General features: G+C 41.5%; 2 protein-coding genes across 5 annotated transcripts in view; one reads left to right on the top strand and one right to left on the bottom strand.

Annotated features, from left to right (window-relative positions):
* ppfia3 (PTPRF interacting protein alpha 3) overlaps nucleotides 1-11913 on the top strand; it is a 42838-nt gene extending 30925 nt beyond the window's left edge. For 2 of the 4 annotated variants that reach the window (XM_078161630.1, XM_033644503.2), the window contains exons 27-30: nucleotides 7538-7606; nucleotides 7721-7883; nucleotides 9693-9754; nucleotides 10042-11913. In XM_078161630.1, coding sequence (XP_078017756.1) covers nucleotides 7538-7606; nucleotides 7721-7883; nucleotides 9693-9745 — 285 coding nt within the window. In that variant the 3' untranslated portion in view covers nucleotides 9746-9754; nucleotides 10042-11913. Of the gene's footprint in view, nucleotides 1-7537; nucleotides 7607-7717; nucleotides 7884-9692; nucleotides 9755-10041 lie in introns of all 4 variants that reach the window. The other 2 variants (XM_033644504.2, XM_033644501.2) reach the window with 1 other exon arrangement.
* A 2272-nt stretch (nucleotides 11914-14185) lies between these two features.
* Nucleotides 14186-21575, bottom strand: ntf4 (neurotrophin 4). Its single transcript, XM_033644072.2, has 2 exons — nucleotides 21435-21575; nucleotides 14186-15798 (listed from the first exon to the last, which is right to left on the bottom strand). The coding sequence occupies exon 2, from the start codon at nucleotides 15777-15779 to the stop codon at nucleotides 14316-14318; it is 1464 nt and encodes a 487-aa protein (XP_033499963.2). The 5' UTR covers nucleotides 15780-15798; nucleotides 21435-21575; the 3' UTR covers nucleotides 14186-14315.
* Nucleotides 21576-24347: the final 2772 nt, after the last annotated feature.

Raw genomic sequence — 24347 nt, 5'->3', positions numbered from 1 at the left:
GTTGTTGACGTATCAGAGAACGACCCTTGAGTCCGTCCAAAAAAGTTCCTGTGCATAGTCTATCTCCAACTCCTTTCTGAGCATGTCACTTGTATGTACTGCAACAACAGCTGCTGACAGCTCAAGTTGTGGCACTGTAGTGACCTTCGTGGGGGCCACTCTGGCCTTGCCCATGTCTAGAGAACAGTGGATTTGTCCTGATACACTGATTGCTCTCAGGTAAGTGCATTCTCCATACCCTGTGACACTTGCGTCTGAGAAGTGATGGAGTTCATATCTTTGGACTTGTCTGAAATCTTCTGGTAGGTAACATCGCTGAATCTTGACATCAGCTAGGTTCTGTAGATCCAAGAGCCAGGACTCCCACTGGGAACGAATATCATTCGATAATGGTTCATCCCATCCGATCTTGTCACGACACAGTTGTTGAAGTATTTGCTTCCCGAGTAGAATGAAAGGCACTACAAAGCCGAAAGGGTCAAAGATGGAGGCTACTGTCGCTAAGACTCCTCTTCTAGAGAGCGGACGTTCATTCACAACTACTCTGAATTGGAAGTGGTCTGAAGTGACACACCATTTAACACCTAGGGGTCTCTCAATCTGCGGCTCACCCAAGGTTAAGTCGTGATTTCTTGCGGTTTCAGCACGCTCTTCTTCAGGGAGTGATTCAAGTACCCGCTGCCAGTTAGAAATGAACTTGTGGATTCGTAGCTTACCAGTGCTGCAGAGTTGCCGTGCTTCCCTGACTAACTGAATCGCTTCCTCTTCTGTTGCCACACTCATCAAACCATCATCCACATAAAAGTTTCTTTCAATGATGCGGATGGATGCTTCACTGAAGCGACCTTGTCCTTGAGCGGCAATGTGCTTAAGGCCGTAGTTTGCACAGCCAGGTGATGAGGCTGCCCCAAACAGGTGCACTCTCATTCGGTAGACTGATGGTTCAGATTGGAAATCCCTGTTGTCCCACCAGAGAAATCTCAAATAATCCTGGTCTTCTGCTCTAACATGAAATTGATGGAACATGCATTCGATGTCGCACATTATTGCAACTGGACCCTTGCGAAACCGACAAAGGACACCTATCAAAGTATTCGTCAATTCCGGCCCAGTAAGCAGATGATCGTTTAACGACACCCTTTGGAACTTTGCTGAGCAGTCGAACACGACCCGTATCTTACCCCGTGGAGATGGATGTACCAGACAGGACTCTTGTCAAGTTCGTCGACTGGAACCTTCTCAGCGTCTCCACGAGTTATGGTTTCACTCATTAAGACTGTGTAGTCCTTATGGTATTGCTTGTCTTTCTCAAATCTCTTTCTCAAACACTTGAGACGATGATTTGCACTTCTCTGGTTGTCTGGCAGACTCGGCTTGTCTTCCTTAAATAGCAATGGCATTTCACAGTGACCGTCTGCACTGACCTTGATTCCTTCCTCCATTATTGATATGAAGCGTAGGTCTTCTTAAGAGAAGTGAGAGTCCTCGACATTTCTTTCATTGAAGTCGGATTCGAGTATCTTTAACACATCTGGCGGAGTGACTAATTCCTTGACATGTGTCCGGCATATATATCGAACTTCACTTGGGAGACTAGGAGACGACTGAAGGGAAAGTGTCGCTTCCCTCGCCACGATTCTGTGGCTGCTTCCAATTGCATCGCCATAGTCGACACAGGGATTGGCACATCCGACTATACTCCAGCCAAGGTCTGTTCTTTGAGCGAATAGCTCATTGTCCTTGCCTGACACCACTTCTCTGGGTAGCAGGGCTTGGGAACAGTTATAACCTATGAGCAGACCAACATCACATTTGATTAAAGGAGCAGTCTCTTCAGCAAGGTGCTCTAGGTGAGGCCATGTCCTTGCTGTCTTGGATGTGGGAATATGACTTAAATTGACAGGAATGAACTCTCTTGAATAGGTTACTGGGAGAGCTTTAATTGCACAGGCTCTTTCTGTGTGTCCAGAGTTTCTGCCCTTTCTTGCAAGATGAAGGTGGTGTCACTTTGATTGTCCAGAAGTGCGCATACAAGGACTTCATTCTCAGGGTTGCTTGTTGTGGACAGCCAGACTGGAATATCTGTGGATGTGTAGGTGCTGTCCATGTCTTGTACCACTCGGTCAGATGTTGCTTCATTTGAGGTTTCATTTGTCTGTTTAGAATCCGTCCTTTCCTTTGATCTTTCCTTCTCCTTTGAGTGTTTCCCACTATCTTTACGTTTGCTCTTTCCGTCTTCCTTCATACGGTCTTCATGCAAACACGTTGGGTGCGTCCTTTTGCATGTGTCACAGACGCTTCTCTTTTCACAGTTCTTTGAGTGGTGTCCTGGTTTCAAACATCCAAAACACAATTTTTTCATTTGCACAAACTTGACTCGTTCTGCGATTGACTTGTCCATGAACTTTCGACATGCATAAATACCATAGTTTGACTTCTCACATAAAACACACACTTTACTATCTGGGTTTTCTTCAGAGCTGCTTACCAGCACCTTTGCACCCATGCTTCGAGTCTTTGGTGTCTTCACCTTTTCACCATCACTAGACTTCAGGGCATGAAGAGAAGTAACCGGGTTGCAAGCTATCTTAGCTTCCTTTGAGACAAACTCAACAAACTGGCTGAAGCTTGGGAATGACTTGCTTGCTTCTTCAATCTCAATGACTGTTCTGTTCCATCTGGCTGTTAACCAGTCAGGAAGCTTGGTGAGTATTTTTTGGTTTTCACCACAGTCGTTAAGGACTTCAAGACTCTTAATCTGTAACATTGCTGCTTCACAGCCTCGAAGGAAGTCTGAGAACTCTCTTAGTTCAACGCTGTCCTTGGGTCCTATCTTTGGCCATGAAGTGAGCTTATCCCTGAAGGCTTTAGCGATCACGAAGGAGCTTCCATACCTTTCCTCCAGGATATTCCATGCTGCATAGTAAGCTGCATCTGTTCCTAACAGGAAATAACTCTCAATGGCTTTCTTTGCAGGTCCACCGACATACTTGCGGAGGTAGTAGACTTTCTCATTTACCGGGATGTTCTTCCTGTCTATCAATGTTTGAAAAGATATTTTCCAGTCTTTGTACTTGAGTGGATCTCCACTGAAAACAGAAGGCTCTGGTACTGGGAGACGGCTTGCATTGATAGACTCTGCTATTGCTTTTGCAAGTGCTGTAGTGCTATCCTCCTGATGAGCATCAGTTGCGGGTTGCCCCCTTGTGGCCATTTGTGTTGTCACAGCAGGTTGTGCAGGTGTGGAATTTTGTGGTGGTGCCACATGATGCACTGTAAGACCCTTTGAGTTAGGTGCAGGTTTCTCCTGCTTTGACTTGCAGTTATGGAGCATCTCTGATATCTCTTCGTCAGAGCCCACTTCTTGTTCATAGACTTGCAGTCGTGCTTTTGCAGCATTCATCTTCTTGATTGTCTCTAACCGCTCTATCTGCCTACGCTTCTCTTCTAATGCATTTCGTCTTGCAGCATTTTCCACTTCTTGTAGTGCAAGTTTCTGTCTGTTTTCAGCTTCAAGAGTTTCAAGCGTTTGTTTCTCACGTTCCATTTCTTGTAAGACTTTCAGTGTGGCTTCAGTGGCAGCTAGCTCTGCTGCTGCTTCTTGTTTCTTTGCAGAGGACCTGCTTGAGCGACTTGATCTTTTGCTTGAACTGCCTGTAGACCTTGACCCTTGAGAGCCTGAACTAGACTTCTGTGATGCTGCAGATGAGAACACCGAGCCAGTCTCAGCCCACTGAGTTAGTCCTTTATGAGAGTCTTGACCTTCATCTTTCTCTTCAAGACAATTCCACGCACATTCTATAAACTGTCCTGAGATGGCATGGCAAGTGTCTACTCGGCGGCGGGTCTCTCCATCAGGAACAACTAATTTGTGCAAGTCTTCATAAATGTCTTTCACTTCTGTTGAAGCACATTGAATCTTGGTCATGTGGTCTTGCAGGGCTTCACTGGATGGACTTCCTGCGAGTGCCTTCTTAGCCTCCTTAGCAAGAGCTTTCCATTTGCCATAAGCAATTGTGAAGCGATGTTGAAGCCTTTTAGCTTTATCATCATAGAGTTCTTGACCCTTTTCAGTAAGCTTTCGGGTTCTCTGACTTCTTCGTAGTCTTCCTTCTGCAGCAACTTGGGTCTCTTTAGGTGGGTTTGTGTCTAAAGACTCATTATCAGGGTTTTTAGATGGCTGTTGTAATTCTACAGCTTCACAGTTACTGTGCATGTCCTGCTTATTAGCTTCATCCTCAGCCATTTTTCACTACTGTTTGAACTGTCCTTGTTTACTTGTATAAAACTTAAATAAACTAAATTAGTTTGATTAACTAGCTTAGCTTAAATTACCAATTAGCTTATGGTGTATATGGCAGTGATAAGATGCAATTAACTTGGCTTTCTTAGCCTTGAATTTCAACCGACTGAATTTTGTTTTACGTAATGTGCCGTTTCACAATAGAAATTAACTTATTTGCATTTGTAATGTAACAGAAAACACCAGCCCTTTGTCACCTAACAAATTACCAAAATAGTTAGACTGTCCCTTTAAATGTGATTGACACTTCAAAAAATACTTAAAGGTAAATACTATGTTGAAATCTACAAAAACTTTAACCTAGAAACATGTACAGTCCACTAATACAATTCACCTTTAAACAAGTATGGTACCTTTACATGTCAGTTACACTTCAAAATTGCTTATTTGTGAAACACTATGTTGGAATCAGCAAAGACTTAAACTTAGAACATGTACATAACACCCGAACATTTTGCCTTTTTAGCACTTACAGAGTCCCTTTAAAGCTGGCGAGGTTACTCCACTTCTTAACATTTAACTTGTTTTAAATGTGTTACTTCTTGTTGGGTTAACCACACAATGCTATTAAACTCCGTTTGCCACTTGCAAGGTTATAGGTGAATGCACAGTCTTATTTGTTCGCTGCTAGAGCACGATGAAACTCTGGGAAACTTGCTTGCAGCTTCGTCAATGGCGGGCACTGATCATCATCTCTCCATCTCCTATGGAGCAGGCTGAGTTCTCATTATAACTCCCCTCCAGTTGAAAGCACGAGCTCAAAGCGTTCTTGGAGTAACGGGCATTTATTTGCACATCCATGATATCAAACATGCGATCAAACATGCTGTCCAACATGCTGTGAGAACTAGATAAAATAAAAAACACACACCATAATGAGTCAAAGGTAATACAGAGCATTCTCATAGAGAATGATTAAAACAGTTTACATATACATCCAACAAAAACGTGAGCTATCACGCAGCTATCACGTGAGCTTCATTAGCATATCTAATTAGTGTAATTAAAACATAAAATAACTCTGCATACCTCATTGGCCACATTAACTCAAGGGAAGTTAGAAATGAAACTTCAGGCTTAACAAGTCTTCATGTAGCCCAAATCTTGGTAAAATGCACAGCAAAAGAAAACTTAAAGATCACAGGTGCTCTCTGTCGAGCCTCACAGGTGCTCTGCTCCTCCTGGCACCGCATGCATATACAGGTGTAGCAACACGACCGACCCGACCCACAGCAACAAAAGAATATTAGTTCCTCTATGAAATATAAGATGTATGTTACCAGATTTTATGTTCTCAATTGTTTATCAAGGTATTTATTTGTATTTATTAACAAATCATATCCTTTCCTAAAACGTAAATTCTTCTTGTTTTTATCTCAAAAAATATTAAATGAACTTAAACTGTATAACTGCCTCTGATGGCAGCTACAGAAAACGTATAGAGAGGTGCCAAGCCAAGATTGAATCATCGACGTTGTGGTTATGTTGTATGTACTATGTACCCGAACCATAAAGCTACTGGGGCTCCAGCTTTAGTTTGACCACATATAAATGAAATCTTCTTCTCTCTCATTGGAAAATCTACAATATGCAGTTATTTTTGCTTTCAGATTTTAACTGCTGGACACTAGATGTTTCCAAGTTCACTGAAAATGTGAGATGGAGCCTTCATGTTACCTCATCACATCTGTTTAAGTTGCATACTGGATCATGATTGGCTTCCAAACTAGTTGGGATAGACTAAAATCATGCTCAAATGTCCATTTGTTAAACTGGTGTTTAAAGTAAAGACCGTGGAACTTTCCCTCTTTCAAAATATACTACCGTGCCAAACTCTACACATGCATCATTCTGCACAGTGAAACTCAAACATCCGAGTGGAGGACTTAAGTTCACATTAATCAATACCTTAACCATATATATGACAATTTTCCTAGCAGAACAAAGGCTTTGCAGCCCCTTCATTTTATTTATCACTTATTGTTGTTTTAAAAGTGTCTTTAATAGCATTTCTTTTTTATACAATCACAATTAAAGCATTTATTTACTGCAGCAAGACAGATTGACCTTCGTCAGACACAGGTTTTAAAGGGTAACTAAAGGATTTTTCTGGACCCTATTTTCATATGTTTCTGTGTCTAAGTGACGAATGAAAACGACAGTTTTTTTTAAACTGGTCGAGTATTGAGTCGGAGCACCGGCAGCTGAGAAACAGGCTCTAATGTAACCACACTTGCATTTGTGCACCATCAATATACTACCACTAAAGGTGCTTGTTTTTGCCACTGTCAGGCTCAGATTGTTGTTATAAGTGTGTGACAACATTATGGAAGGGATCCCTACAGAGATAGACCTTTTTGTTTAACCAGGAACAGCCCTGAAATTACCATTGCCAAACCTACCAGACTCCATTCCAATAAAAGGTAATTTTAGCGTGTACAGAGCCAGCATGTTTTCACATCTAACTGGGTGAATTAAGGGTGTAAACCAAACAAACCAGAGATGATGATTGTTGGAACAGTGGAGAGACAAACCAAGACAGCTTTTGTAAGTTTTATTTTGTTTCTGTTGAATTTGAATGAAGCGTGTTTTACCATGATAATATTACTGTTTATTGAAATGGAGTCTGGTGTGTTTGGTAATAGCGATAGCGATAACGAAAATGGTCTCTCTTTAACAAAAAGGTCTATCTCTGTAGGGTCCTTTTTATAATGTTGTCAGACACATAAAATAACAATCTGAGCCTGTTAGTGACAACAACAAGCACTTTTAGTGGATGTAATTTGACGATGGGCACATGCCCCAACTGTATATATTGCAGCCTATTTTGCTGGGTGCAGCGCTCTCACTCAATACTGGACCGATTTCAAAAATGATTGTTTCCATGAGTCACTTAGACATAAAAACATGGGAAAATAGGGTCCAGCTTGAAAATAAGTTACCCTCTGATGATATTTAGCATTATAATTGGTTGATATGTATGATATCTTTGATTGTCCATTATTTCCTGACACTTGTCTGCTATCTATAATAAAGGCTTAAAATGCCTTAACTCACATACTTAACTGTAACAAGTCTCCTCTGACCCTTCCGAGTTCCAACTGTGCTGATTCAAAGCAGAAATAATATTCAAACATGAGCTAATGAATGGCAGCATAGCACACCTGCCCTGAAAATGTGTCATAAGTGGAGTCCAGTTGAATCTCAAAGCTCCACATCACCTCTCTCCTGCAGGCCAGACAGCTCCTGGAGCAAGAGTACAACTCCCTCATCTCCATGGGAACGGAAAGGCGACCTGATGAGGTCAGCACGCTAACCAGCTTGAAGAAATTAAATAATAAATAAAAACAGATTTGACTAAATGATAAAGTGTCTGAGCAGCCATGTCTCTGTTCACACACTCTGTCTGTCTAGCAGGATGGAACAAAGACGTTCACCCGCTCGCCCTCCTGGAGGAAGATGTTTAGGGAGAAAGACCTTCGGGGCGTGACCTCCGACTCCGCCGAGACCCTGCCTGCTAACTTCCGTGCCTCAGCCATCTCTACACCCTCTGTTACCTTGAGAAAGGTTCAGAGTGATGGTGAGTATGATCCCCCCGACCTCTGACACCTCCGCTCTCATGTTCACATTTGCTCGGCTCCTCTGAGCCCTCGAGGCGCGTCTCAATTTAGACGATGACCTGTTACTCTATATGGCGTTACTCACATGATGAGCATGACAGGAATCAGGGCTAAAGGTATGTTGTAGCTCATCAGGTGACCTGCAGATCCGATAATACACGTGTTCACATCTTGATTTGAAATTTGTTTTAAGTCCCCACTGGTGGAATGTAGTACATTTCTTAAACGCATTTATTCAAAGCCTGTACCAAGTATAAATTCAAGGTACTTTACTTCATACTTCTACTTTACTATCTCTCAGAGGTAAATATGGCACTTTTTATTCCACTTCATTTATCTGACAGTTTTTATTACTTTTCAGATTACAGTTTTTCATGCCCTTTCTGTCCAGTAAAAACCACGTGTCTCTCAATGTGTTTACTTTGAATGTTTGTGATGAACTGAGGGACATTCCTTTGTGTGTTAGGAAAATTCTCCTACTTCTTAAGCTAAATAAACTCTTTAAAACCCTTTTCGATAAGCTGAAACATGTGTCATCACAACGCTGAAAACAGGGCTGTTTTTCCGACACCATGAAAAGCTGACTTTTTGAAGATGCGTGGGTCTCACAAACATCACGCTACCTCTGTGTGTGTGTTGTAATCTTAATTCTCTATAGTTTGCCATGATTAGTCAATCCAGCCCAGCGTGCAAGTTTGCACGTGTGTATGCCATTGGCTAATGAATCAGCTAATTTGGTAAATGGTACATGGACTTGCATTTGAATAATGCCTTTATCGTCTTCCGACCACTCAAAGCACTTAAACACTACTTGTCAAATTCCCTCATTCATACGCTGGTAGCCAAGACTACTATACAAGGTGCCACCTGCTACTCAGTTAAACATTCACAAGCACTCACAGTTCAGTATCTTGCCCAAGGATACTTCGACATGTGGACTGGAGGAGTCAGGGATCAAACCTCCAGTTTTCCCAAAAGTGGATAGCCTGCTCTACCTCCTGTGCCACAGCTAGTACCAGGACAGTGGGGGTGTGGAAGGGTGGTTCCCACTCTCCAGTGTCCCCATGGTTAACATCATTAGCTCTGTCAGCATCATTGCTGTTGTTTAGCACTGTTTATGGAGTTAGCACCATTAGCTATAGCTGCCAGCTCAGCCACCTCCATGTTGAGAACTTTATGCAGACAATTCATGCGCAGTAAATTTCAAATAGAACCCCTTCGAACTTCCCAGCAGTATAGAAAGGACAACCATAAAATCTACAGCACTAAAATGTAACATTCACATTAATGCAGCTTTAACATTAACCCAAAAACATCATATATAATATTAAAACACTGACAGGGAAAATTTTACTGCACAATGAGTACTTTTACTTGAGTCAAGTTCTGAATGCAGTACTTTTACTTGTAGTGGTGTATATTTACAGTGTGGTATTGATACTTTTACTGAAGTAAAGGATCTGAATACTTCTCTCAACCACTGTCAGCCATGTTATATAAGCTGCTGCAAATCCACGCACATAGTCACATGCACAAAGCAGTTGGTTGTTTTCATGCTACTCTGCCATTAGTTTGGCGGAGGAATTTTCTCTTTCCTTTAGTAAAGGAACTGGCAATAACAAGGAACAGACGCTTCAAAGTACAGAGGAAGACTATTATCCTCCATTCCACTTCTTAATGGGAATGCCTGTGGAAGGTCAGTGCTGTTTAAGACATTGCATTTACGATAATGATCCTGTCTGTGTCTGTTTCTCCGGTCTCCAAAACAGCCAACTCTGGTGCCCGGGGTGAATCTGCCTCAGTGAGGACGTACTCCTGTTGAGGGGCTGAGGTGAGAACACACATTAATTAAACTGCCTAGTACTGTTGCATCCGTGCAGGGTTTTATCCGTGTGGTGAAACAAAAACATCCGAGACGCCTTCACATGTGCCGAACACATTTCTTCGAGCCTCGTTGTTTTATGATTCTGTTTGTTGAGGTGGATTGGTTTGAGCATGGGATTTTAGTAGTCCCCCTAAGGTCTTTAAGTGGTGGGTTTTGGTTGGTGGGGATTTAGGCAGAGTTGAATTAAGGCCGCAGATGCAGTGACGTGGGAATAATGCTGTTTCTCTCCTCAGGGCGCTGACTGGATTGGGACTAGAGGACCCTGCTCGCTCATCCACGGAGAAAGAAGCAATGAATATAACCATTTAACTTCAAAATAAACCTATCGGTCTGACCATTCTGCAATAACAGAAGCAAAGGAATAAAGGGGGAAAATGACATGAAGAATGTATGAATGTATTTTCCGACCAGACTGGGAAGGTTGAATGGGATCAGCTGTTCTCTCTCTCTGTCTCTCTCTTCCTGTCTCTCTCTTCCTGTCGTTCTGTCTTTGCTCTTCCTCTCTTAGTGTGACTGTGCTGTGGGGTTAATGAAGGACAACACCGGTGTTGGTCCCGCACGTTTCCCCCTCTCTTCATTCCTGTCGGAGTCTGCACACAGTCAGCAGAGTTGGCAATATCAGGGCTCATTTTCCTACCTTCAAGGAACCACTACTTGCTGCCATTTATTCTCTTACAGTTTGAAAACAACCTAAACGTGTCGCCTTATAACTTCTGCTCAACAACAGGTGTTTTTACTGAAAGCCGGGGCAGAAGTTAACCTCACTGTAAGGTTTAGATTTGAAAAACAGAGGAACGACTGGAAGGATGTTAAAATTGTAAACTGATTGGGGGAAATGACGGGATGGACATTAACCTGTTATAACTACACAACACTGGTGTTCTCCTTTCTGCTCATGGTGTTCAGTGTCAGCCATTGTGGCTCTATTGTTGGCTTCTATGGGCCTGTCAGGGGTGTATAAGTGTCCCCAGTTGGTCGGATTGGTGTAGTAAAACACGTCTGAGTTCAGACCACTGTTTGGCTCCGACCACATCAATGGGACCCTCCTCATGCTTTGTCTATTGGCACCTTGAAAGCTGATAGGCTAAGTAATCTCTTTTGAAGGGACCCCATTATAGAGATCAAAGCCACAGAGGTGGATGGGACAGGGTGGAGCGATGCAGCGGAGGCATTGTGTTCATGATGTCAGTGGCAGGAAATCCATAAATCAAGTGTTGGTATCACTCTCTGAAAAGGCGTACTTTACAAGGATTTTTTTAAGTACAGGCTCTATCAATGTTAAAGAGGCACTCTGCAGATTTTTCACATAAAGCTAAGTTTACTCATCATGAAAAGACCTATGCAGCCTGTAAAACAGCTGTATAACGTCCCCTGTGGTGCTGGAGGAGCTTTCCAAAAAGATTCTACTGGGTTGCATTATGGAAAATGTAGGACCCAGCGTTTTTGGAGCTTAACTCATACTGGAGACTAAAGAGTCAGGATATTTCAGCCTTCTGATGTTTCAATTTATTTATTTTTTATTTGCCTCTTTTGAGTTTCCCAGCTTTTTCAAAGTGCAATCGCAAAATATCTAAACATTTATTAAATCATTTATCAATGCTTTATGGATCAGTAAAAAAAAGCTGCTAATAAAGAGTTTTGGGTGGCAAGGTTGTGACAAATCAATTTAGATGGTTCAAAATATGATGACTCTGCTAATGGACAGCTCAAACATTATCTTTTGGGGAAAAAAAGGATGTTATTAACCACTTATCAACATCATATTAGCATTTATAACTGTAAACGCTGGTAGCTAAGTATAAGGAACTTAATGTAAAAACTCAAAAGTTTCCAGACTTGATAATGAGCCATTAGATCTGTGGTCCAAAATGCTGTTTTAGTAATTCATAAAGGTTTCTTCCACCACAGTTATATCATGTGTGGAGTTTGAATTGTTAGTAAGTTGTTAATAAATGGCTTAAGGAAAAAGACAAAGCCAAAATTATTTTTTCATGTCCTTGCAACCCAAAAGTCATTTTAAATAATGTATCATTTTACTGGCCTATAAATAATATATCTAAAGCATTACATCATATTTATTACAAAAATAGTCAGTCATAACCCCCTAACCCTTAAATTGATACCCATCAGGTCACAGACCCCCATATGACAAGACTTTTGGGATTTCTATAAGATAAAAAAAGATAGATGTTAGATGTGATTAAGACAAGAATTCTATGGCTATCAACTACAGGACTCTTACTCACATTTGGCTGACCTCTATAGTGAATAAAATAGTAAAAAATAGTCTATTCTCCATTGTTCTGGGGACCCCCTGGAACTCCCTTAGAACCACTCACACTGGGGAAAGTAAAGTATGTCTAATTAGAAAGTGGTACCGAAGTGTTGTATATTGAAGAAGGCATGAGACATGACATAACATGACATGACACTGAGGTCAGACTTTAACTCCTCACTGGCCCTCCATGATGTAATTGTGCGGGTCATGACTTGTAATCATCAGCTCAGGGTCTCGGGTAATCCTGATGATAGGAGAGGTGGCAGAGAGACGTAACAGTGACTCACAGGGAGGAGGGATATAAAAAAAACGAAAGGATGGACAGAAGCCGGTCATTTTACTGCACACACAAGCCATAACAGAAACCAAGAGCTCTCTGGGGGGGGATCAGAGAGAGGCAGGGAGAGAGGGCGAACCCGAGGAAGCCCAGGAAACAAAACCTTTAGCCTCTGTGTTTACGATGCATGTCAAACAAACGACAATGACCTACAAACATTTTTTTGGTGGTGAAGATGATATGAGGTGTCTTTAAAAAAAATATATATCTGTATGATAAACCTACAGGGGTCGGGAGCCTGGGGATCAATTTGTAAAATGTGTGTATTTTTTTCAGTTGTATTTTTTATTTTTTACAATATCTATTTATTTTCTTTAGGTATGTATTGGATAAATGTATGTACATGTTCCGTTTCTTCTTGACTTCATTTGAACTAGTTTTAAAAAGTAAATATGAAACATTGAAAATGGTCATTCAAATACGCTACTGTATGTGTACATTTTGAGAACAAATTGTGCAATGATTTAACAGATTTCCATGATTAAAGTGATAGTAATACAAATTGAAAATATCATCTGGAAAATAAACAATAATGATGATGATGAAAATTGTGATGTAAAAGAAAGAAAAAAATAATAAAGCGATCCGGGTGGATCTGCTGATCATCGCAACCTTTTTTCTTTTTCCCATTAATTTGTTTTTTGTCTCTCTGCAGGTAGTCACGTGTGCGGTGGTGAGTTTACTCAAGTACCATTCTTAATTACAATTTAAACATTGTTGTACAGTTCTTTAATTATTGTACTCCACCACATTTATGAGGTAAATGTAAATGTTGTCCTTTATGCTCCACTGCATTTATTGGACAGCTATAGCCACTAATTGCTCAACAGATTAGAATTTTATACACAAAATATGTAGGACTTCGACTCCTAAGGAGTATTTTTAAATGAGGGTATTACTATTTTTACACAAGTAACTGACCTGTATACTTCTTCTAACACTGAGTGTATTTTATGAAGCTGTAATTGGAGGAAACTGCAGATTACTGCAGTAAAATGCTGAAAAAAATACCACTTATCGTAACTTATCCTTTCCCAAAATAAACCCTGGAGTGCTTCAAGAACTCAATTCTGCATATTCACATCAATTAATTGGTATGAAAATAATGTGCCGAGTACAAAGATCCTTTATTACCACATTTTGGCAGGCAAACTGGACAAACCAGAAGATGGTAAAATTAGTTTTTAAGTGTCGTATAATTTACAAACCACATGGGTTTACATCATGAACCACATTGAACACGTTCCACATTTGGAGATGTTTCCTCCCATAAAACTGTCAAATCATCAGCCTGAGTGAAACCATGCTTAAGTGTGCCCATGCTGTAGTTTCTGTATCCGATACTAAAATGCACTGTCACATTCATGGTAATCCATGTGTGAACAGTGTGGAGCAGTAAAGTGGAGCCTCAGTAGGTGGCGCTCCTTCCTCTCACAACCCGAGCGGCCCAGAGGCTAGAATTATCATCAGACACTGGAGAGACCTACCACTCCATGAAGACTTCTTCTATAAATACACACTGATATACATAGCTTCATACATAAAGGTATACTGGTGTCATATTGTACACATATATAAAGGAATATATTAATATCAAAGACATACACATGCTTACATACTAATCAAAAATAACTTAGATTATGAAAGATAAATCATACAAAAAACAGTAAAATCTCTATATGACAATTTTCCCTAAGATCTAGTAATGAGGTCTTCTTGTTTTTTTTAAAAGTCTTTTGAGGTTACGGTGGAGGACGGGCTGGAGGAGAGAGAGGGACAACTAAGTCAAGTTTAAGAAAGTGAAAGTGCACACAGAAGGATGTCACAGCTGCTCTGCTCTGTGTCACTTTCTACTTCTTGCCATCTCTCCCTATCACCCCCCCCTCTCTCTCTCAGCCTCTCCCCCTCCTCGTCAAGACCTCCCTTCCCAGCGCCTGATTGGCTCTGGACAGCAGCACACAGACACAGGACGAGTCGATGCGGATCCACCTCCATCCGGTTCTGTTGTTAGCGTCTTTGGTGAGTGCTCGGACGTACGACTGCTTGGCTTTGCACTCACTCACCCACTGTTTTTTATCCACGCCCAAGCAGCCGGCCCCGGCTACGCCCGTCCCAACAGGTTTAAGTGCAGCGCCGGCCCTCGACCTGCCAGTGTTGGTTGTCTGCTCGGCCTCGCGGCAACGAGTCTCATAGAAGTACTGTTTGAGTGGTCCTGTCTGCGTCTGGATCTCCTGTAAGATGGTGACCTTCTGACCGTGGGAGTCGATGGCAGTCTTCTTGTCAGTGACCCAAACACTTTCCGCCTCGCACACTGACTTTTCCCCTCTCCTTCTGTCCATCAAGTGTGAGCGTTTATCCCTTTTGACAGGGCGGGCAACCTCTGTAACTCTGGAAGAGTCTGCCCAACTCAGAGTTGTGCTCCTGTCGATCGCCCGGTCCCCGTGACCCTCGATGTGTCCGTCCATGTCCTCCTGCTCCTCTCCCTCCCCGTCCTCCTCCAGCAGGCCGGTCTCCAACATGAGCAGGAGAGGTGGGTGCTCTGGAGGCGATGGGGAAGGTGAGAACAGGACTCGCGGATGTGCATCCAGAAACATCTCGTCCCCTTCTAAGATATTGTCCAGCCCGGTCCCCAGACCCAGCCCTGCCTCCAGGTTCAAGCTCTCCTCAGCTGGACCTCTTCCAGCCCCAGGTGTCCGCGTGCTTCCTGTCTCAACTGTAGGTGCATCTCTGAGCTTTTCCGAGGGAACAGTTGGTTCTGGTCCTCTTTGACCCTTTAGATTAGCAGCAGGACTGACTGCATTATGCGTTTCCGCCGTGGAAACTGGCAGCAGTCTTTCTGTAGGGTCCTGAAGATTGTCCTTCTTGGAAAAGTCCACAAAACTGGAGTAATCTCTCCTGCTGCTGCTGTCAGCTTTGTAATCCTTTGGTAAAGAATTATCCTGGGAAATATCCTCGGTCCTGAGTGTTCCTCCTTCTGTGGGAACATCCACAGTGTCACTGCTTTTGTCATCGCTGCCTGAGTTGCTATTTGATTGGTAGGTTCCTTGATTCTCCACTTTGAACGTGGAAGTCTCTTCATCTACGGAGGATTTCACATAATCCTTATGGTTCTGGAGGTTTTGTCTGTTGGTGTTTTGGCTAAGGGTAGCAGCCATGTTGTAGTCCGTTTGTGAGGCATTTCCATGGAAGTTGTAGTCCACAGGGGGAGCTGCGAGGTGAGCAGCCGAGTCATGACGGTGCTCTCTGCGGTTGTCAAAGCCAGGCTCTGTCGTTGCGGCAGCAATCCTGGACACGGGGTTGTGAGGGAAGGGCAGGGCCGAGGCAATCACCATGGCAACCAGGGGAAGCCAGTGCATCACTCCCAAGACGTATCAGCTGATGAAACAAGAGTAAATAGATGGGAGAGACAAAAAGACAACATTATTTTAAACAATGCATATTGTAGCTTATACAGTCAACCTAAGTACCTCAATTAAGATGTAAAATGAGAGGTTTTAGTGGCGGACTGCAGATTTATGACCCTGGTGCTTTAACCACTGAGGTATGGCTTTAAAATCTTGGCAGAAGTCATGGAAAAATAGTACCAAGTACAGCTAGGTCGCCCTCTGCTTCTTCATGCGGCAAGGTGGAGTTCAGCTATGAACGCTGTAGATTCTGAAGGGCTGACCTTCAAACGGAGACACTGACAACCTGGTATGTATGCAAGTCAGAAACTTTACAGCCAAAGGAAATGGATTCAAAAGACATCTGCAACCAAAGAAAACAAGCCTCTCCTTTCAGCTCTTAAAAGCACGACTATTGTTGCAGCTTTTTCCAGGATCCAGTAATCTGGGAATCTCTGACAAACATGGTTGACCTCAGGTCTGCATGCAGATTAGAAGAAACCATCCCAGCACTGCCAGAGAAAACCTCAGGTATTCTCTCTGAACACACCTGGGCTGTGGGGAAGTTGTTTTCCTTTGGAAAAATGATGCCTCAACACAATGCAATAAATCTGCTGCCTCAGATTGGAGGAGATTGTTTATGGTGATGTGCAATCCTCGCTACTGTAAACACCATGCCTGCCATAACCTGCATTATTTAAACTTTGTGCAGCTTGTAATCACAAAAGGATTAGCAGCTCATTTTGTTTAGCAACAATATGAAACAAATACTGCAGAATCTTTGTAATAAAGTCTCTCTGGAGTTGTGCAGCAGTAGCAGTAGGTGACATTTACAGTGAAACAGGACAGAATGTTACTCACAAGTGTCAAGCATGTTTCCAAAAATGTCATTGAAAGTTTATTTCCTAGCTGCAACTTTTAGTCTGCTTGAAAGTCTATTTTCAAGCTGAAACATTTAATATCTACAGATGTGAGCATGTGTGGCTTTTTCTTGCCATATATTATACTATAGTGAATATGTTTGGATTTTGGATGCGTCTTTTTAGGAAATGGAAAATTAAGCTGGACATTTTTCACCATTTTCTGATGTATTACAGACTGAACAATCAATACTGGAAATAACTAAGTTAAAGCCCTAGTTTAATTAATCTAAATGAATTACATCAAATTATAGCAAATGAGACTGCGTCTTTAACTATATTAACTGAATTATTTTGATATAAATGGGTTACACACACACACACACACACACACACACATACAAAAATTGAAGTTACCCAATTAAAATAAAAACTGTGGTGTCAGAACTAATGATCACGTTTTATCAGTTATATTACATATGTGTTACTTATCACTTAAAGATACATTATGTTAAATGGTGACAAATTGAAAAGTCATTATAATAGCTGTTAACCAACAAAACTGTTCAAAAGTCAAATAAAACACTCCCTCGTGTGAGCCAAATGTAAACACTTCCCAGGAGACTTTTCATGTAGTTTGTCATGTCTGACATCATCTACACGAAACATGAATCATAAGTGAGGCAGAGGTGATTCATTTGTATTTCAAAGTGAAGTTCACCTGTGACTAACTGAAAAAATATTCCAGTCACCTGTCTGTGCAGCATGTACAGTGGGACAGCATACCAACCAGCGCTCAGAGGAGGTAAGAAACAGGGAGGAGGTCACTCGGAAAGAGTTAAAATAGGTGGAATGATCAGAATGTCAGAGATGCAGCTTTACTGGCGCAGCTCCTTCACGGTTTCCTCAGGCAGCAAAGGGAGAGAAAAAAAAAACACGTATGGCAACAGAAAATAAGTGTGAAGGAGCAGATGTCATCAGTGTGTTTGTTTGCTTGTGGCACGTCATGGTGACTGAATGGATGTATCATCAGTGACCATTGGTGGGCATACACGTGATTGACAAAGGTAAACCCTTTCAGTGACAGGACACATACTCAGCAGGGCCACACCCTGGATACAATGCAGCAAACTGAGGAGCAACAAGGTTTGGTCGACGCATCACTCATGCAGTAACCTTGGGGCTCAAAGTGCCTGCTTGTCATGCTGACGATAAATAACATCACAGTGCGGTGAGCTTCCTGTTTGCTTAGGCTACTGATCTATGCATCGACCTGCCAAAAAAACCCCAGGTGTTTCGGGTGATGAAAGCAAGACGAACGGTAAACCAGGCTATTAACACACCCCTAGAACATAGGGAGGCCAGCCAATGGCAATTAAAGCCGATAAGAAAACATAAGCAGCAAAGGTGAACACTGTCACCCGTAGGAGGAGAAGCTCATTTTGAATTGGTGGTGGTACAGGGTGACTATCCTGAAAGAATCTGCAGGATTTGTCTTATGTGAGTCTGTTGCAGGAGAGCTATTTGCTTCTTAAGGGCTTTCTTGGAGCACTCAGGCACCACACAGGAGGCAGGCAAGCACACTTTCTAAGTGGTTTCTTTGTAAAACAGCAGCAGCAGCAGCAGCAGTTCATCACCATGCTCCATTTGCTACAATGACACGCATCATTTGCACTCCCTGCAAGGCTAGACGAGGACCACGACGTTCTTCCGCCCTCTGGACCAGACCCAAGCCCTCTGAATCCCCCCCCCCAGATGAACACACACACACAAAAATCCCAGTCTCTCTAAATCCAAAACCTCACTTAGTAAATAAAACCCCACTCAACACTGCACACTTATGTTAATCCTAATCTCTGTAGCCTGAGAGTCTTCCAAATGAGCACAGGAAGAATACCCTGAAACCACAGGACAAGGGCCTAAGCAAACAGACAGAAAGCAACCACGTCACCAAGCAAAACTCCATGAATAAACAGACTAAACAGACTAAACTATGACACTAACGGCGAGGCCTCCGTGAGCCACAGTGGCAACCTGAATTACTTAGCATTAATTATATTAATTAAATGGCTGGGAAGCGGCCTGTTTTCTCCTTGTTTCATGTGCCTTTATGTTCCCTCAGAAGAAACTCTTCTTCCAAACTGTGTAATACTGTAACATTCCCAGCAGGATATCAGGGAGACGACCTCAGAGAACATTTTTAAGTGACAGCTTGAAACAGATCTATTTCACTTTGCTTTCAACTAGTCTTGTAACATGCTGTGTTTGTCTCCCTCTCAACCGGATTTGATTTTTGTGCTGTTACTGATGTTATCCGTGTATTGATTATTTTACTGTCGTTAATGATTGTTGCAATTAAACCATTTTTTCCTTGTTTCTCCTTGCTGTGAAGCAGCTTGGCTACGTTTGTGTGTCAAATAAAATGATGAGGGCTGAAATGTTTTTTTTTTTTGTTTTTTTTTATAATTAATTTAATCTACCAATTCTTGTCTTGATTATTGACTTCATTATTTGGTCTATAACGCATGAAAAAGCTGAAAAAATACCTGTCATAATTTCCTTAAATCCACATCAAATTTCTTGTTTTTCAAAGCCAAAATAAATTACAATTACTAATGTAAAACAATGGAAAGAAGCAAATTTTCACATTTTAGAAGCTTGAACCCAAGAAAGATGGAATTCTTTGCTTCAAAAATGGCTGAATCAAAAACTCATTATAAAAATAGTTGGTGATTATTATTATTCTGTGTATATGTTTTTACTAAACTTAAAACATGTGAATCCAGCTAACTTGTTCATGTGCAGCTACTACAGTCGCTTTGCTTTAAAACATAACAGACACATATATGAACATGTGGAAAAACAATACAGGAAAGTGTGTCTTTACTAACTCTGGCACCTGGCAAATTGGTCTGACTTCTGTTTTGAGCGCTGCCAGTGTGAACCGCAGGGGTTTAATCCACATGAGACAGCGTGAGTGAAGGGGGAATCAGGGGGAATTATGGTACAGAGGGCCTCTGGCTGTGAGACCCTCCCCAGGAAGCAGATGCCATAAAGCAGCTCCACACCTGGCAGTGGCTACTGTGCTATTAGCCTGTTAACAAAGTAATGCCCCCCTCGTGCGTGGCTAATGTCAGACACGTCCATCCGACAGAGAGCTAATGCACTGTGTGTTAGTGTTAGGACCAGGCTCCGTCCTAACCTAATCCTGCCTCTTTGAAGTCGACGGGGGTGGAAGATGTCTGGAGGCCGGCTGAACGGGAGACAATTTGCGCCTCACATCACATTTATCAGCAGATTTTATGACAGGTCTGAAACACACCTGAGTGTGAGCAACGGAAACAGTGACAACAGGAGTGGCTGCGACACCATGTGACATACAAACACACACAGGTAAATGTTTGCCCTCTCTCTTTCTCTCTCTCTCTCTGTGAGGGTAGAGTAAAAGCTTTGGCCTCACATGTGCTCATTTACAATGCCTTGCTGTCCCACTGTGCAAACAGCCCATTAATTCCAGGTCTGTGATTGTTTCATACCACGCTCAGCCTGCATAGATCTAGCCTCCTCCTCCTCCTCTAACTCCATATGAAACAACTCTATCAGTCACATCTCGCTCCAATCACATGTAGATCTCGCCTTCTCTTTCACACACACAAGATGACAACACACACTTGTGGAATGTACATTTATTCAAATACTGTACTTCAGTACTTGAGAATCTCCATTTTCTGCTACTTTGTTTAATTTAAGAGGCAAATATTGTACTTTTTACACCACCACAATTATTTGATATCATAATTACGTGTTACTTTGCAGATTCATATAATCAACAAGTACACTGATATAATATTGTACACAAAAATAAAACTTTATTGATCTCTGGGGGAGAAATTAACAAGATACCCAGAAGATAAAGTATATAAAGCTGCTGAAATTAGCTCCACTTTTACCATGTGTAACAGTAAAATGATGTACACAATACTTATAATCCAGTTACATAATATGTTATTCTGACTCTGCATAATGAATACTTTTGCTTTTGGTACTTCATACATATTTTGATGCTAATACTTTTGTGTGTTTACTTCAGATAAATATTTGAATTTGACTTTTACCACAGAAGATGTAAAAGCTGCTCAACTGAATGAATGAATCTCCTTAGTGCTTATTTCACCTCCCACAGGACAGTTTTAAGCCCCTGATCTCCTGACAGTATCAAATTAAGACATCAGCTGCGGGTTTGTTTTATATTACAACCTGTGTGATCTACCTGCGGGGTGGATTGACTCGGTAGCTCTCACCTCACCTGACTGACTGCCAACGAAAACAAAATGTGAAATTGACTACCACGGCACAACTGCCAAATACAATAAAATGCAAAATAAGACTGTGTCTGGTGTGTTCAGAAAGCATTGTGCAAAGAAACAAGTGAGTCAAAAATGCATGAAATAACTGAGACACATATTTAATTCAAGAAATAAAAAAAGAAAACAATATGCCAGTTATGTCTGCATGCAGGGGTGTAAGTAAATATGTGAGCTGATGAATAAATAAATGAAACATGGACTTTTAAGGAACCAAATATATACATAAGACTGATAAACTGACCTAATTAAATATCTTAAGGATTCTTACTCACATTACGTCACTTGTAGTGTATCTAAATAGCTGAATACATCAACAAATCAATAAATATGTGCGTAGCCTATATTAATTCGTAAACAGTGTTTAACTCTAAAAGGCCTACGTGTGTGATTTAAAGCCATACCGTTTAGGTGAGATCCGGACCCCGCGTCCTTCCAGCTGACACCACATTGATTATAGAGTCCTGTCGCCAGTTGCTCAACTGGTTTAAAAAAATAAACTCAAAAAACACCTTCGTACCGAAACCGCAAAACTAAACACAAACATTTCTTTCTTCTTTTAATAGTCCGTGACATCGCATGTGCGCCCCAAAAATCCGACAAGGGAGAAAAGAAAAAGTTACAAACCAGAAGTCTCCTGTCTGTCCTGGGAGCGCTTCCACTGCAGGGAGACAAGGTTTAATGCTTAATAAGCCCAGAAAAGTGTCAAAAATGTAAACGTGCCACACAGTTATGATATTCCATGAGTCGTTACTCCTCCAAGGCAGACATGGGGAAAGGTATCTCAGCGCAAATATGTGGACGAAGAAGTGGAGCGGTGAAGAAGTTTGCCAAATGTTTTAAGACCTGAACTCCGCCTGAAACGCGTTAAGTCAGACAAACAGTTAAGCTAGCAAGAGTCGGAATTGCAACTTCTGGTTCTGACTTTCAAAATAAAACCAATCTGAGGTAAACGGTGCTTAGATTAAGCGTTGGGTTAGCAGCAAGGCTTTTATTTTGAAGACTTTAACATCCACTTCCGGCGCAACTTCTTCTTCTCCGATGCTAACTTAACGCGGCTAACGACTCCGGTTTCTCCTGGAAAGCGCAAAGACAAGCCGAAGTTTTTTTTTCTTCCTCAGGAGGTTAGTATATTAAAAAGAGACCTACAGCACTTCAACGAGTAACATCTGTGAGAGATGTGTCCAAAAGTCGTTTCCTAAACATATGCATTTAATGTGAAACAGTAATCCAGCGTTAAATGCGCAAAATTAGCCAAAAAAAAGTCACATAAAATGCTAGCTAGTTTTGATGCATTCATACAAACGTGTGTGTGAAGTCAGACTTCCCATGTGCGTGACAGAGGTATGCTTTACCTTTACCTCCCCCTTTTTTCATCCCCGCCCCACGGTTCACAAGAAAACAATTTGACGAATTACCAGCAGTGTTGTGTTGGCACGGCTCCATGTTATGTGAGTTCATTATGGGTTAGTAACAGTGCAAATTATTACAAACAAGCTGTAGTGAAGCTGGATGGCGCAATTCGTCAAGTCTTCTCGTCTGCAAGTGCAAGAGTGCAACATAATCTCATTTGGCTCAATCAGATCTGAGGATGTAACTTACTGTTTTAAAAGCCAAATGCCAGTTTCAGATTGCTTCCTGTTTGCTTGCACCAGATCTTTTTTTTTTTGGATGTGTGCCTGGCTCTTTGGCAGGTGAGTGTCTTGCTGAAGGGCACTTGGACAGGATGATCTGGATCTTGATGACCTCATTGGCTGTTATTAGTGCTTTCATATTTTCTGGACACTATATTGGAAATATTGTGAAAACACAAGTGGTGCAAACATAACCGGTACAAATTTCAACATGGAAAGAGTCCAAAATTCCATGCATACATTTAAACAGGGGTGGACTTAATGATTTGGAGGCCCTTGGCAGTGGGTAGCACAGGGACCCCTGAATCCCAGCCCTGAATCCTATCATGCCAACCGGCTATTATTCATAAATACTGCATCCAGGAATAATCTCTTTTGTGAGACTACAGGCTGGATGACTGTTCGATGTCCTCTAGGAATTATTTTCATAAGCATCTACTTTCCATTTTATTGGATATGAACTGCCAGCTGTTTGAAGTGGTGTTTAAAGTATTTACCTTAGATATCAGTGTCCTACCTTCATGTGGGGCCTCAGGAGTCAACGGTGATATTTTAATTTCTTTATCATTAAGGAAACTGAAATCTGGTTGCTTGTAAAAAGTGAAAATATTTATTGACGCCGTGGGCAAAGAAACAAGTGCTTAGTTGTTGGTGCACCTCCAAATCTGGGGATCTTGTCAAGTATTACAACACACACAGCATTGTTAAAATGTTTTTGCTGTCAGTGACTTTAATGAAAGACAAATCTTTTTATCTGGTTATGCATTTCAACATTTTTTTTTATTTTCACAGCAAAAATTGATTGTTAAAATTCAGTAAATGGATGTGTATTCTAGATGTATTATTGTTCCACACTGTAAATGTAAGTTCCGTGCATATTGCCCTAAAGGAATACTATACCCCCCAAATTTCCATTTGCATAAGTTAGTCGCTCCGTGTTACATTAAAATCCGGAGAAAAAAAAACTGTTGCGCATGTCTCACAAAGAATCCAAAAAAGGCAAACACCCTTGATGAGTTATAGTAAAAGTATGCTGCATTTACAACAACACATCTATATCAAAACATGCATTTACAAACTCTTACATAACTCATGTAATTCTTCTATATTTCGTCATATTCTTGGAACTTCCCAAACTCAGGAATTTTTGCTAAAACCCTAATATTTAGAACTTTTCCACACAGCCAGGACAGGTTCTGTTCTTATTTGTTTAACCCAAAATACGTGTGTGTGGAGAGTGCTGAGCATATGGCAGGATAGATGAGACTAGGATTATATTGAACGAGTTGTGTGAGAATATGTAAACGTAGTTTTGCTGCTGTTAAACACAATGCATCAAGAGTTTTATCCATTTTTGGATTCTTCATTCACCTGGAGGCATGCAAGGAAAAACAAATTCTACGTAACATGGTGTGACTAAGTGATAGACAAATGGTCATTTGGGGGTTGAAGTATTCTTCAACGCACACTTAGATGTTCTTTTATTTAAAATTCTATGAATGTTAGTGGTTAATGCTTAAGTTATTCTATGCAATTAAAAGTCATTTTTCTGTAAATGTTGGTAGTGTGAGTGTCAGCGGCTTCAGGACTCCTGTAAAGTTGAAAGGATGGAAACAGGAGCTGGTGACTGGCTGCTCTGTCCACTCACAGGTCTTTGGGGGGGAAAGTCGGCGAAGGCCCAGC

This window comes from Epinephelus lanceolatus, chromosome 18, assembly GCF_041903045.1.
Source record: "Epinephelus lanceolatus isolate andai-2023 chromosome 18, ASM4190304v1, whole genome shotgun sequence".
Lineage (NCBI taxonomy): Eukaryota > Metazoa > Chordata > Actinopteri > Perciformes > Serranidae > Epinephelus > Epinephelus lanceolatus.
Note: the sequence above shows the minus strand (reverse complement) of the source record. Positions and strands in the feature narration are given on the sequence as shown.

Bases quoted from the DNA above. Each gene is read 5' to 3' on its own strand.
- ntf4 (XM_033644072.2), bottom strand. From the start codon at position 15,779: ATGCACTGGCTTCCCCTGGTTGCCATGGTGATTGCCTCGGCCCTGCCC.